Source organism: Protobothrops mucrosquamatus, unplaced genomic scaffold (genome assembly GCF_001527695.2).
Source record: "Protobothrops mucrosquamatus isolate PMUCROS unplaced genomic scaffold, P.Mucros_1.0 scaffold_157, whole genome shotgun sequence".
NCBI classification, from domain to species: domain Eukaryota; kingdom Metazoa; phylum Chordata; class Lepidosauria; order Squamata; family Viperidae; genus Protobothrops; species Protobothrops mucrosquamatus.
Window position 1 is genome coordinate 6629 of NW_015386233.1, and position 13784 is coordinate 20412.

General features: G+C 42.1%; 2 protein-coding genes across 2 annotated transcripts in view; one reads left to right on the forward strand and one right to left on the reverse strand.

The window, feature by feature from the left end:
- The window catches only part of CCN4 (cellular communication network factor 4), a gene marked incomplete at its 5' end in the record, with an annotated part of 44764 nt that overhangs the window by 5865 nt on the left and 25115 nt on the right, over positions 1 to 13784 (forward strand). The window lies entirely within an intron of this gene.
- The window catches only part of LOC107291852 (protein NDRG1), a 21954-nt gene that overhangs the window by 5545 nt on the left and 2625 nt on the right, over positions 1 to 13784 (reverse strand). Inside the window, exons 3-13 of the mRNA XM_015820889.1 lie at positions 12786 to 12848; positions 11619 to 11679; positions 10156 to 10242; positions 9747 to 9803; positions 8708 to 8811; positions 8203 to 8259; positions 5457 to 5508; positions 3697 to 3744; positions 1695 to 1730; positions 1031 to 1082; positions 5 to 180 (exon numbers count right to left, since the gene is read on the reverse strand). Of these exons, the coding sequence (XP_015676375.1) occupies positions 5 to 180; positions 1031 to 1082; positions 1695 to 1730; positions 3697 to 3744; positions 5457 to 5508; positions 8203 to 8259; positions 8708 to 8811; positions 9747 to 9803; positions 10156 to 10242; positions 11619 to 11679; positions 12786 to 12848 (793 nt within the window). The remainder of the gene's footprint in view (positions 1 to 4; positions 181 to 1030; positions 1083 to 1694; positions 1731 to 3696; positions 3745 to 5456; positions 5509 to 8202; positions 8260 to 8707; positions 8812 to 9746; positions 9804 to 10155; positions 10243 to 11618; positions 11680 to 12785; positions 12849 to 13784) is intronic.

Consider the following 13784-nt stretch of genomic DNA (forward strand, 5'->3'; position numbering starts at 1 on the left):
CAGCCTGATTCCGGGGAGCTTCCCCAGTTTGGGCCCTGCTTCTGGGGCCCTCGCCTGTGTGAGACCGACTTCGGGCACCTTCCGCGGTGTGGGATCGGCTCCTGTTCCCTTCCATGGATGTGACACTGGAGCCGGAAGCTGTGCGGGATCTCATTAGTCTGGTCATGCTTGCGGAAGGCACTGTCAACGGGAAAACTCGACGTTAGGAGGAGATACATTCATTTGCAATGACCATTATTTAAAAATGGAGGAGGGTGTGTGTGTCTGTGTTGCATGCAGTTTTTTCAGCCAAGAACCAAATTAGGCCACAGATCAAAGCGTGAGTAAGATCAGGATAAGAAATACATTGCTTTATTTATTTATTAACTGATCTTACTGTCAGGCATCAAAGATCAGGTCCACATGTAAAGGTCCAATTAATCTGATTTATGACTACTCAGGCCTACGCACCGCAATCTTCTCAACTAATAGCTAGTACCTGCTTGGAATTAGGTAGGGGTCAACAAAATTCAAGGGGGGTTGCCCTTAGTTTGCTTGTAGCTACATAGAGATTCTAGACTCGCCCCTCTTTTAACTCCATCCCCAGTTCTGCCACTCCTTCCACTATACTTACATAGATAACAGAATTATTTTTCTCCTTTTTTATGATGGTTAACTTTTATCGCATTAAAACATATATATATATATGGGGAGGCTCTGGAGACTACACCCAAGGCTCCAAAGAATAGGGTTTATTTATGTGCTCCCTGATGTAGTTTTTCTACCCAATACCACAAGACAAAACCCCAAGACAAAAATCTACTGATTATAAGTGTTTTGCGATTAAGGAAATAATTCAGAAAGAAGACGGGAAGAAGAGAGAACCACAAAATCTCCAGAGATAACAATGACCAAAGCAGACCATCAGTCAGATATATCGGGACTTCTCGAACAAAAGCAACTGAATGCATCGTACACAGTTTCAGCCACACAGACAACCACCTGCGACAGCAACTTAGCCAATTTTTTTTTTCAAGCAACAACTACTTACTGTATCCCATTCCCTGGATGAAGTATTTGAAAGCTTCAGCAAGCTTGGCAGGCTGTAAAAAGGAAACGCAGCATGAATGTAATTATCACCTGTGATTAAATATTTCCAAAAAAGGAGATTTGGACAAAGAGTAGTCAAAACAAAAGACCTCAGATCCAATGAATGCGTTTAGAACTGTGGAAGAAATTGCCAGCTTAAATATCTCTGCAACCCAACACTAACACCTATGGTGAAGTCACCTTGGTACGGTTACATATTTCACAGTCTGGTTAGTTAGTTAGTTGGTTATTTACTTACTTCCTGCCTTTATTATTTTTACAAATAACTTAAGGTAATAAATATACCTAGCACAATTTTTTCCTCCTATTTTCCCCCCACAATAACAACCCCGTGAGGTGAGTTGGGCCTGGCTGAGGAATTCTGGGAGTTGAAGTCCACAAGTCATAAAAGGGCCACGTTTGAAGACCCCTGGACTAGAACGCAGTTTTCTAGTCAGCTACCTTAACCACTAGATCAAAATGGCTGCTCTCAATTCTACCTATGGAGTTTTGCTTCCCAACACAGATGGTAAGTATAAATAAATGGATCTGGTTTGCAATAGACCAAATCTTGTGAAATTCTCTTCAGTACTCATTATTTCCGGTCGCCCCAAATCAATTCTCACCTGAGAAACCTGAGGAAGACCACCACAGTCAGCCATCTGCAAAAGAAAAAATAATCAGCAATGTTTTAATTTTTTAAAAAATCCTACTTTCTCAACAATACCCGTTTACTTGCCCTGACTTCAAAACCATCTATATAGGAAGAACAGATTTTATCAATGGATGTGAGAAGCAAAAAGATTTCTGGATACATCACAGAGACGTTAAAGAGATGTTTCTGTTTAAAGGTGGGGATGTATTTTTACCCTTCTGGCGATAATGTTCAGTCAGAAATCTGTTCAGAAGAATTTTAAGGAGGGTTTTCTAACCAAAGTAATATTCCATTTTAGCTGGAGATTCCTAATGCCTGCTGGTAAAGGGGTAGAGAAGATACTTATTTTCCAAATGGAATAATTAGTAATAATAGCTAGGAGGTCTTAACCCACACTTTGTTCATAGCATATAACGGGATCTTCAAACGTGGCCCTTTTATGACTTGTGGACTTCAACTCCCAGAATTCCTCAGCCAGGCACACTGGCTGAGGAATTCTGGGAGGTGAAGTCCATAAGTCATAAAAGGGCCAAGTTTGAAGACCCCTGGCATATAATGTCCTTCAGATATGCTGACCTTCAACTCCCAGAATTCCATTCAGTTGTTTGGGAATTCTGGGAATTTACAGGCAAATACATCTGTACTGGTAGGCACCAAATTAGGGAGGCTACTCTCTACCACAGTTCTGCTGAATGAATATCCCTTGTTTCTTTTTTTGTTTTAGTCTCCATTTCTTTGTGAGAATGGGCAAGTTACTAGCTGAAAAGGCATAAATTAACTAAATGAATGATGACTGGATTCACTATGCAAAGTTTGGAGTTAAAGCATTTGACGGGTCTGTACGGTTTGAGGGAAAACTCGGGACAAAACCAATTGTTGACAAATTGTTATCAAATTTCCAGAACGGAACTATAACTCTGAAGGTTCTGCCATCCTTCAGATCCATCAGCATGTTTTTGATTCATCGCCCAACTTCTAAACGAAACAAACCGTTTGCATTGGTGGGAAAAATCTGAAAGAACTTTCCACCCGCCCAATGGACCGTCGTTCTGTCCCCCTTTGCCAGATCAGGAATATAGGAAAAATTGTTAATTCTGTTCCAAATGGCACCCCGTCATCACCAGTACGAAATGGACCCCTCCATCCGCTCAAAGACTAAATATAGAACGAGGAATGTGAACAAATGGCTCGAGTTCCAGAAAGATCCGTCTGGCAGTACCCAGAATGCCTGAAGTAACCTCTCATCCCCAGAACCTTCTTAAGTGTTTACTGTATTAAGCTTGATACAGATCAATCGTATACGGTAGGCTATGAAATGGTGCATGTTTACCGTGTGAACCTGCACGCTTCCCTCCTAGCAGGATTAAAATCTATTACGGGATAAATTTCTAAACATAGTAGTCGCGTTACCTTCTGACCCCCTAATTACATTTAAGAGCCCTAATGCCTGTGCAAAAATGTAGGTCAGTGATTCTGCAGTCAAGGAGAAGGGAGACTTCCATACGTCTAGCCTCCAGCTTCCCGCCTCTCCTTGATTTCACTACCATTTTCTAGTTTATCTCCAAACCAGTTGCACTGCTCTAAGTACTAATGCCTGGATCAAAACACTCTAGTCCGGGAGTGGCCAACCTTGGCCACTTCAAGACCCGTGGACTTCAACTCCCAGAATTCCCCAGCCAGCCATGCTGGCTGGGGAATTCTAGGAGTTGAAGTCCACGGGTCTTCAAGTGGTCAAGGTTGGGCATGCCTGCTTCTAGTCCTTTTCACAACAATTTGAACTCTTTCTTACAAATCCCAAGGAGCTCTGCCTTGGGCCCAGTGGTGGGATTCAAATATGCGAACAACCAGTTCTCTGTGTGGATGCCACTTCCGGAAGTCCATTCTGGGCCTGGGCCACAAAAAATTAGCTACCAGTTCTACCAAGCCGGTGCGAACCGGCTGAATCCCACCACTGCTTGGACTCCAGTGGTTACCTTTAGAAGCGTAGTCTTTGTTGGGTCAAGTTTAGCGTTGCAGTCCACCTGTGAGGAAAAGGGACAGAGAGAAGGAAAGAGAAGCTGAGCTTTCACATCACACTTTCAGAAAAACCTCTTGTATGCAGCTTTACTTGCTTTAAGGCTAAGTCCCAACTAGCGAAGGAATTCCATTAGAAGTAGTCTCCAACTTCCAGCCGTTCATTTGGTGACTGTTTGAAGTCACAACCAGTTCTCGCACCGATGACCGGCCGCAGTGTCCCCCACGATGACCATTCTGATTTGGGGTGCTCGGCAACTATCACACATTTATCACGCGATGACCGTTTGTGAGCTCAGCCAGCTCCGAACCAAGCAAAATCAATGAGGAAGCCAGGAGGAGATAGCAATCTGCAATTACGTGGTGTTTCACTTAATGACGGCACCACTTAACAACGAATCGTCCGATCTCTATTATGGCGGTAAGTCAAGAACTACCTGTAGAAGATTTTCGGAAGTCACTAGTGAAATTCTGGATGCTTAAAAAGAATATCACTGGATATTCCGTTATTTTTTTCTGATGCTCCACTGCTTCTTAACAGGCAGGAACAGGAATTCTGTTTTCCTGTTTTTCACAAATCTAGCTTAAGGTTGCAAAAGTTCAAAGCTGGCAGCGGCTCCCATTAACTCTCCTTTGCTCTCCCCATTTTACTTCTTTGCTGACATTCAAAAACAGGGCTTCTGAAATTATGCCGTAAACCCCATGTAGCCTGAGGACCACAAGTTATCTATCTACCCCAGGTTTCGGGACTGTCAGCTACAAAAGGAATGTAATCCCTGTCCTTGTCTCTCACCAGCTGCCAGGATGCTTTCATTTCGATTCCCGCTTGAACAGACGACTGGATTTAATATCCAAATGACCCACTTCCAAACCTGTGCTATTCTTTAGATCGGGAGAGAAACTCTCATTGTTGACTACAGGTACTGCTTTTTATCCCTGTAAGAACTAAATTGCCTAGTTGGAATTTTTCACTGAAAACGTGATGCAAGTAGATAAGGCTGTGATTAAGTATTAAGGATCTTGATAATGATCTAGATCTATTATTTTTAAGTCCTCCATTTGAAATGACATAAATACTTCTTGCCTACTCCTTTCCATGCGTTGGCTACTTCCTCACAAGTTGTTGTAAAAAGTTCCTTCTCATAGCGCATGCCTAGTGGTTAGAACCTTAGTCCAAGAACAGATAAACCTGATCAATCCCTCACTTAGCCATGAAGCTTAATGAGTAGCTTCAATTAAATCATTACTCTTCGGTCTAACCTGATTTGACTGAAATGGGTCAGGAATACAATTGTTGGAATTATTTTCAAGGTGCCAGCTTGAAATGGCTCGTCTCAACCTATCTCAGAAAATTAGAAAGATATGATGGCAATCAACTCAAAGAATTGATCTATCTTCGCCCAGGATCCAGAATTCCAGGTGAGAAAGCAGTCATACTGGCTGTTATTTAATATTTTATATCTAAGCCTTGGGAACTGGTACATTATTAGACTTGGGTTATCAGTCCTAGATAAACTGCTAATTTCCAAAATTTGTTTCCCCCCCCCCATCTCTTAGTAACTTTAATGGACTGTTAGGGACCTTATTTCAAATCCTGGAGGGCAGAAGTCAAAATAAACAAGATGCGATCCTTAAAGAGAAATACCGAATGATGCTGCATGCTCAAGAGAAAACTGGGGTTTCATTCATTCATATTCTGCCTTTCCTATTATGTACGTACCACAGCGTCAACTGCAGGAGAGCTGTCTCCAACCACCAACAGTGCAGGGCACCTGAAAATACACACAATTAAAATAGTCATTTCATAATGCTCAATGGCTTTGCACTTCTTTAAGGAAGTGATTCTAACTGTATCAGAAAAAAAACGAAGTTGTTGGTTGAGCAAATCAGACTCAAGGTGTTGGCTTGTTGACTAAATAAACCCATTAATTTTCGTAAAAACCTAAACACAGCCAAACTGTTGCAGTCTACTGAAAACCGTCAAAAGTTTATTTAGGAGAATATGAGTAATGCCGGATTTTTTCCCCCACCCCCCAAATACATAAAGGCAATTTCAAAAGTGATGATTATGCTAGCTTTAATGTTTGCACTTTTTAGCCCAAACAGCGATATAACATAAATACTTCTATCACTGCAGTAGCTCTTACTGCCTTGCTCCCTGGTTGCTGCTATGATAGGCTAAAAATATTTTCATTTTCACCATAACAAAACCGAATGTACGGTTGGAAATCTAATTTAGAGACTCGGGGACCACACGGTTGAGCTTCCTGCTCCCATTTCTATTCAAGGATCAGTTTCTTCTGCAATCACTAATTCTTGGCTTCTACCATTTACCGTTTTTTGTCTTTTTGGCGAGTATCTTAAGAGTTAGTGTTGACTCCTGGTGATTGCCTGGACAGATCCCTGGGGCCTTCTTGGCAAAGTTTTTGAGGAGTGGTTTGCCCTTGCAATCCAACCCTCCTTCCTAGGGCTGAGAGGCAGTGACTGGCCCAAGATCACCTTCTGTAGTAGTAGTAGTAGTAGTAGTAGTAGTAGTAGTAGTAGTAGTAGTAGTAGTAGTAATAATAATAATAATAATAATAATAATAATAATAATAATAATAGAGTTGGAAGGGACCTGGGAGGTCATCTAGTCCAACCCCCTGCTCAGGCAGGAAACCCTACACCATTTTGGACAAATGGCTGTCCAGTCTCTTCTTAAAAATCTCCAGTGTTGGAGCATTCACCGCTTCTGGAGGCAGGTTGTTCCACTGGTTAATTGTTCTCACTGTCAGGAAGTTTCTCCTTAGTTCTAGGTTGCTTCTCTCCTTGATTAGTTTCCACCCATTGCTTCTTGTCAAATCAAAATCAAAATCAAATCAAATGATAGCATTAAGGCAGGATGGTGAGCAGAAGGTAACTTTAGCAAAAGGGATGGTCCCTAGATTGAGAAGCCAAGCTGATTGTTTTAAAGGCCAAGGAAGTCCAAATAGATTCCTTCAACTCTGAAAAATTAGTCCTAGATAAAAAAGGACATCACCATCATCATCATAAAGTTGGAAGGGACCTTGGAGATCATCTAGTCCAACTCCCTGCTCAGGCAGTAAACCCTATACCAGTGGTTCTCAACCTTTTTAATGCCGCGACCCCCAACCGGTCGTACGTCGAGGACTAAACCGGTCGTAAGTCGAGGACTAAACTGGTCGTAAGTCGAGGACTACCCAACCGGTCGTAAGTCGAGGACTTTCCCTGCCCGGGAGTGCCGCGCATGCGTGGTTCCGCCCCCTGCGCCGGCCGAGGCGTAGCTGGCAAGCGGCAGACAGAGCAGGCCGACCACCAACTGGCCCAGCCCAAGGGAGGTAAGGCACCCACCGGAAAAGGGGGAAAAAATGGCGGACAAAAAAAATGGCGGACAGCCTTGCTTGGCGACCCCTGTGAAATGGTCGATCGACCCCAAATGGGGTCGCGACCCATAGGTTGAGAACCGCTGCCCTATACCATTTCGGACAAATGGCTGTCCAGTCTCTTCTTAAAAACTTCCAGTGTCGGAGCATTCACCGCTTCTGGAGGCAGGTTGTTCCACTGGTTAATTGTTCTAACTGTCAGGAAGTTTCTCCTTAGTTCTAGGTTGCTTCTCTCCTTGGTTAGTTTCCATCCGTAGCTTCTTGTCCTGCCTTCAGGCGCTTTGGAGAATAGCTTGACTCCCTCTTCTTTGGGGCAGCCCCTGAGATATTGGAAGGCTGCTATCATGTCCCCCCTCGTCCTCCTCTTCATTAAACTAAACATACCCAATTCCTGAAACAGTTCTTCCTATAGTTTATACATTCTTCGTATGTTTTAGCCTCCAGTCCCCCTAATCATCTTTGTTGCTCTTCTCTGCACTCTTTCTAGAGTCTCAACATCTTTTTTACATCATGGTGACCAAAACTGGATGCAGTGGACCACGATTTATTTCTTAAATTGGTATGGTCCAAATTTCAGTAGAAACTGGGAAGGTGGTTTTATAATAATCTTCATCAAAGCTTCAGTAAGGCCACAATGCAGACTGCAGACTGACTCCAAGAAGGGGTCAGACAATCTTTCTACATTGGGGCAAAAGATAACCCTTATTGTCATTTTTTTTCCTGTGGGAACACAATGGCACACATTAAAAAAAATGAAATTTAGTTGCCTCCTCTCAAAGTGTACACATACAGAACACACATTTAAAACATACTAATAGACTGCACTTAGTACCATGTTCTTAGCATTGGCCTTCATCAACTGAGGCTGACTTTTGGCAAGGTCAACTATTAACTTCCATCAAGCTTACTTTAGCTAGGGCTGTTAAGCCACCCTTTTGGTGAGCCAGCATCCCCCGCCCTTTGTGTTTTGCAATGTTGTTGGCATCACCGGGATTTTTACCCTTTGCAGAAAGAAGGCCAAGAAAATTCTATATCCCCTTTTCTAACCCAACATTTAAAAGGCAGATTGTAACAAAAACTTACTGCAGAGTAACAACATTTACTCCTGGAGCCGGACGTTCAATGTCTAGATCTCTTCGGCTATAAAACAGACAGGAAACAATTGTAAGAGGTTATTACACATGCGACTTTTAAAGTCCATTTCCCCCCGAAAGTAGGAAGAAGTCATCAATATGAGAGTTGTGGCTAATGTGTATTCCCAACTAAACGAGTAGATGATTAGAGGACTGCTAATCTGGCACTCTAGCTTTCAATTAAATTTTGAGTACAGGTAGTCCTTGACTTACAACAGCTGACCGTTCGAAATTAAGATGGCATTGAAAAAAATGACTTATAACCGTTTTTCATACTTATGACTGTTACATAAGTTTAAATGTCAAGTGGGAATCCCAAGCTTACAGCTAAGCTTCTCATAGGAGCTGTGAAGAAGGATCTCCAAAACAATCTGGGATCCTGTTACCGATTCCCCCCTGAATAGCCAACAGCAAATATTTTCCTATGCGTTTTGAAAAGCTCGCTGGCCTATTACCTGTTGTAAGAGTTGACAAATAGATGGAGATTGTTCTGGTTCATGTCACCGATGATGTGCTGGCGGTAAGTATGGATCAAATCGTGGCTGCTATGAATCTCCTCCTAGATTTCATGTAGGCATGGATATAAGGTTAGGGAGTGAATTTGTAACAACCACCTAATCAAGGAACCACAATGTACACTCCCACCAATACTGACAGGGCAAGTCACCTGTATATCAACAGAGAGCAAACCCCACTCCTTTCTAGCATTGAGGGTGTTACCTAGTTGGCTAATGAAATGCCTGCAAGGAAACAACCAAGTTCAGAGAGCACCAAGGACCCCGCAGTCGTCATTGTCCTCCTCCTCTTCCTCCTTTCTTCCTTTTCTTTCCCATCCTCTCCTCCTTTCTTCCTCTTCCCCTCCTCCTCTTTCTTCTTCTACTTCCCCTTCCCCTCCTCCTCCACAAAGCCCACTCCTTTCCACCACTGCTGGTGTTACCCAGTCAGGTAATGAAATGCCTGCAAGAAAAAAAAGCCAAAACCTGCCCATTTTTTTCGGTGTCTTCACACAGGAGAGAGAGAGAAAGACAGACAGAGAGAGACAGAGAGGCAGAGAGAGAGAGAGAGACACAGAGACAGAGACACAGAGAGAGACACACAGAGAGAGACACAGAGAGAGAGAGAGAGAGAGAGAGAGAGAGAGAGAGAGAGAGAGAGAGAGAGAGAGAGAGAGAGAGAGAGAGATTGGGCCTAACCAAATAAGATAAAAAAAATAACAGGAAAACGTAAAATAATTCTTCTATTGCAGGGGTCTTCAAACGTGGCCCTTTTATGACTTGTGGAAGTTCAACTCACAGAATTCCTCAGCTAGCGTGGCACGCTGGCTGAGGAATTCTGGGAGTTGAAGTCCACAAGTCATAAAAGGGCCACGTTTGAAGACCCCTGCTCTATTGTATAGCTAGCACACCTTGGCTACAATCAGTTATTAGTATCCTGAGCAATAAGATGAAGGTTGAGTTTTATATTTTAATATGACTGTTCAAGAAGTAGGCTTACCTTGGCAAAGAGATGTGAAATGACCATCTCTGGTAAAGCATGAGCCCATCCAGAAATCTAGACATTGTTTTGTTTTGTTTTGTTTTTTAAAAAGAAGCACATTAGGATAATTTAAATATTCCATCGATCATGTATCATTACCTAAGTCATGTAATACACTGACATTCAATTATATACTTCAAGAACTACATTTCCTTCCCTCATTAAATATATCATCCTGAAAGGATACACTGGCCTCTTATATTGTATGAATTCCTCATTCTAGAGTTTCAACGGATGAAGAAATGTTAAAAACAATAACTTGGCTATGAGTCCCAAATAAACCCAAATATTTATTTCTGCAATCCCTGTACGTCTAAGCATACCTTGATCTGTTTTTAAGGTTAGTTTAAACAAATGAGGTTTTTACCTTGGTTGCGGCCCAGTCCATCCATCCTTCGGCGCATGGATTGACATTGATAAGGACGAGTCCTTCCACCATATCAGGATAGTTAAGCTGCAGATGGAAGAGGCACATGAGCAAACAGCCAGATGCAGAGACAGAAGCAACCTAGAACTGAGAGAAGCAACCTAGAGCTAAGGAGAAATTTCCTGACAGTTAGAACAATTAATCATGGAACGACTTGCCTCCAGAAGTTGTGAATGCTCCAACACTGGAAGTTTTTAAGAGGTTGTTTGAAATGGTATAGGGTTTCCTGCTTGAGCAGGGGGTTGGACTAGGAGACCTCCAAGGTCCCTTCCGAGTAGAGTAGAGTAGAGTAGAGTAGAGTAGAGTAGAGTAGAGTAGAGTAGAGTAGAGTAGAGTAGAAGCTGGAAGGGACTTTAGAGGTCTTCTAGTCCAGCCCCCTGCTTGAGCAGGAGAACCTATATCATCTCAGACAAGTGGATGTCAGGTCTCTTCTTAAAAACCTCCAGTGATGGAGCGCCCACGATTTCTGGAGGCAAACTGTTCCACTGGTTGATTGTCCTCACTGTCAGGAAATTTCTCCTTAGTTCCAGGTTGCTTCTCTCTTTGGTTAGTTAGTTTCCAACCGTTGTTTCTCGTCCTTCCATCTGGTGCTTTGGTGAACAATGTGACCCCCCTCTGCTGTTGTTATTATTATTATTGGAAGAGAGGTAAAACATGGGAATTTTTTTTGAGGAAGAGGATTTCCTCCACATATCATCATTCTGAAGATTTGTTGGAAGTGGACATTTGTTAAATAGATACACCCAGTAAACACCTTATTTGAAGATAATTTTAAGGTCTTCCAGGGCAAACAACATGCCGCGTGCAGAGGGTCTGTTTAAGGAGTTCTGAACTCTTGCACATCGGAGCAGTATTGTCACCTGAATGATACAAATTGGGTTCTTCTGTTGTGGTGGGGAGTAAATAAGAAATTGTCAAGCGCTGGAAATCAGGAGTCCAGGCAGTTCAATTGAATATATAGGTTTATTGTATGCTAAAGCTTTTTACAAGAAACTGAATTACTAATAGTAGTAGTAGTAGCAGCAGCAAACTAGTGGCAGATAAAATTCAATGGAATTCAAAGAGGGCTGGACTTAGATCTGTTGTGAGCACAAAGGGATTTAAGACTAATGATGCATTTGACCCCTCCCTCAAGCTCAGCCTGGTCATCTCCTACAGAAATATTGTGAAATATTTCCACTCTATGCTTTGGCTGCTCAAATCTCAGCCATTTCTTGGTGAGGAAGAAGTTACGTCACATTTTGATTTTTGTTTGACACTAGATGTCCGCTACTCAATTAAAATTGAGCATATCAGAAGATGTGAAGCTGAAAACAGTGTCCTGTACTCAAGTTTATAGTACCGTAGTTACACAAAATGTGCAACTAGAAGGGAAGCAGACCCACCCCCCATTCCCAACTTACAGCGAATCGTGTTAAAATGTAGGCCCCAGCTCCAGTTCCCATTCCGATCACGCTTTTCAGTCTAAAATACAAAAACAAAATCCAGCAAGTTAGAAATAAAATTATGGATATTCTATTTCATATTCAATATGCATCCCAGTTGCTCCATGTCCATTTAGAACAGAATGGAGGTCATTTGGACAAGGTAGCCCCATCCAACTATTTCCATTCCCTCAACAAACAGGCAAGCAAAAAGCAAACAAAAATTGCCACAGCAGTAGCCCTTAAAGATGGCATGAAGATTTAAGAGTTGACCTCATGCTCTAGATATGTCAGGGTAAATAGTTCAGTCTTAGCTCCCATCCACAAAGCAAATATTTGCTTTAATCGTATTGACTAGTTTAATAATTAGCTCTGTAGGTTTTAGACTTCTTCATACAAGAACAGATTTGGCACAACTCACTTAGATGCAGAAAGGAGGCGACTAAGTAGCGCAGCAAACATTTAAGTGAAATTGAGTTTTATTTATATTGAAATTTAAACGAAACATATTGCTTAATAACCAGTCAACCTTTTAATTCAGAAACCTTCCACAGAATCCACAGAGGGAGTAAATTTAGATATTTCTCTACTAGTGCAGAGGTCCCCAACCTTTTGGGCACCAGGGACCGGTTCCGTGGAGAGGGGTTTTTCCATGGACCGGAAGGTGTGTGGTTTTGTGTGCTGCCTGCATCCCGTGGATAGGGCTTTGCTTGTTTGTGCGGACCGATTGCTGACATGCTGCGGACCGGTACTGGTCCACGGACCGGGAGTTGGGGACCCCTGTACTAATGGACTCATAACAAAATAAAATATGGTTTTGGGATGTGGCAGATGGAACTTCAAGAACCTGCTTCTAAAAGCAGAACGTTCAACACATCTATTATTACTATATCTGTCAGATGTGGAGGTTTTCTTTTTTCAATTAACCAGCGCAACCAGAGAGATGTGGAATCCTTCAACCATGAGTGCTCCAAAATACAAAGGATTCTAAAACCTCTCCACTTCTAATAACCATCAGAGAAAACAAGACAGATAGGTGACAGTTTTCTTAGATGTTCTGGGGATGTTGTGAAGGAACAGGAAAATGGTTTCCCTGAAGCTTGACTGAAAAACTTGAAGTGTCTATTAGCAGACAATTCTACTCACCCAAATTGTTTCAGGACTCCAGGGAGCATTTCAGACAGTTGATCCATGGAAGGATACATGTACCTATAAAACAAATGTTAGAAGGACATCATTTGTTTTCTAAAGCATGAAAATTGTTGTACTCGTTCTATTTCATTCTGGGTTGGGTCATCTCAAACCTAGCTCCTCACTTAAGAAGGATTCAGGGAAAGTGGAACAGGTTCAAATGAGGGTGGCAACAACAACAAACCAAGCAGTAGAAACTCAGACCAGCAAAGATAGTTTGAAGGAACTGGGTTTGTTTAGCCTTGAAGAAAGATAACTAGGAGGGAACTGTGGCACATTACAAATCCTTTAAAGCAGGGGTCTTCAAACTTGGCCCTTTTATGACTTGTGGACTTCAACTTCCAGAATTCCTCAGCCAGTGTGCCTGGCTGAGGAATTCTGGGAGTTGAAGTCCACAAGTCATAAAAGGGCCATGTTTGAAGACCCCTGCTTTAAAGGATGCCACATCAAAAAGGGGAGTTTTTCCAACATTCTTAAATTGCAGCATTCCAATATTAGGTTCAAGTTATAGGAAGGCAGAACTTCCTAACAGTAAAACCAGTCTGAGATCAGACATGACTAACCAAAGAGGTGGTTAGTTTCCACTTACTGGATTTATACAAGAGATGGTTAGACTACCCAAACAGGAGCTTGGACTTGATGACCTTGAAGGCTCCTTACAATTCTAGCCACATTCCCATAACCATTAACATTACGGTACCAATTACTAAACAAGCCCATATTTATTTATTTATTTATCACTAACTTCTATGCCACCCTTCTCCCCACGGGACTCAGGGCGGCTCACAGCATGTTAAAAAACAACACAAAAAACATTTCCCCTATAAAACCAATTAAAAACCAAATATATTAATGGCTGTGTCATTATTAAAATCTTTAAAAATTATTCCCTATTTAAAATTCACCCTAGGTCAGTCCCGCTTGTTGAAAAAGCCATGTCTTGAGGGCGCGGCG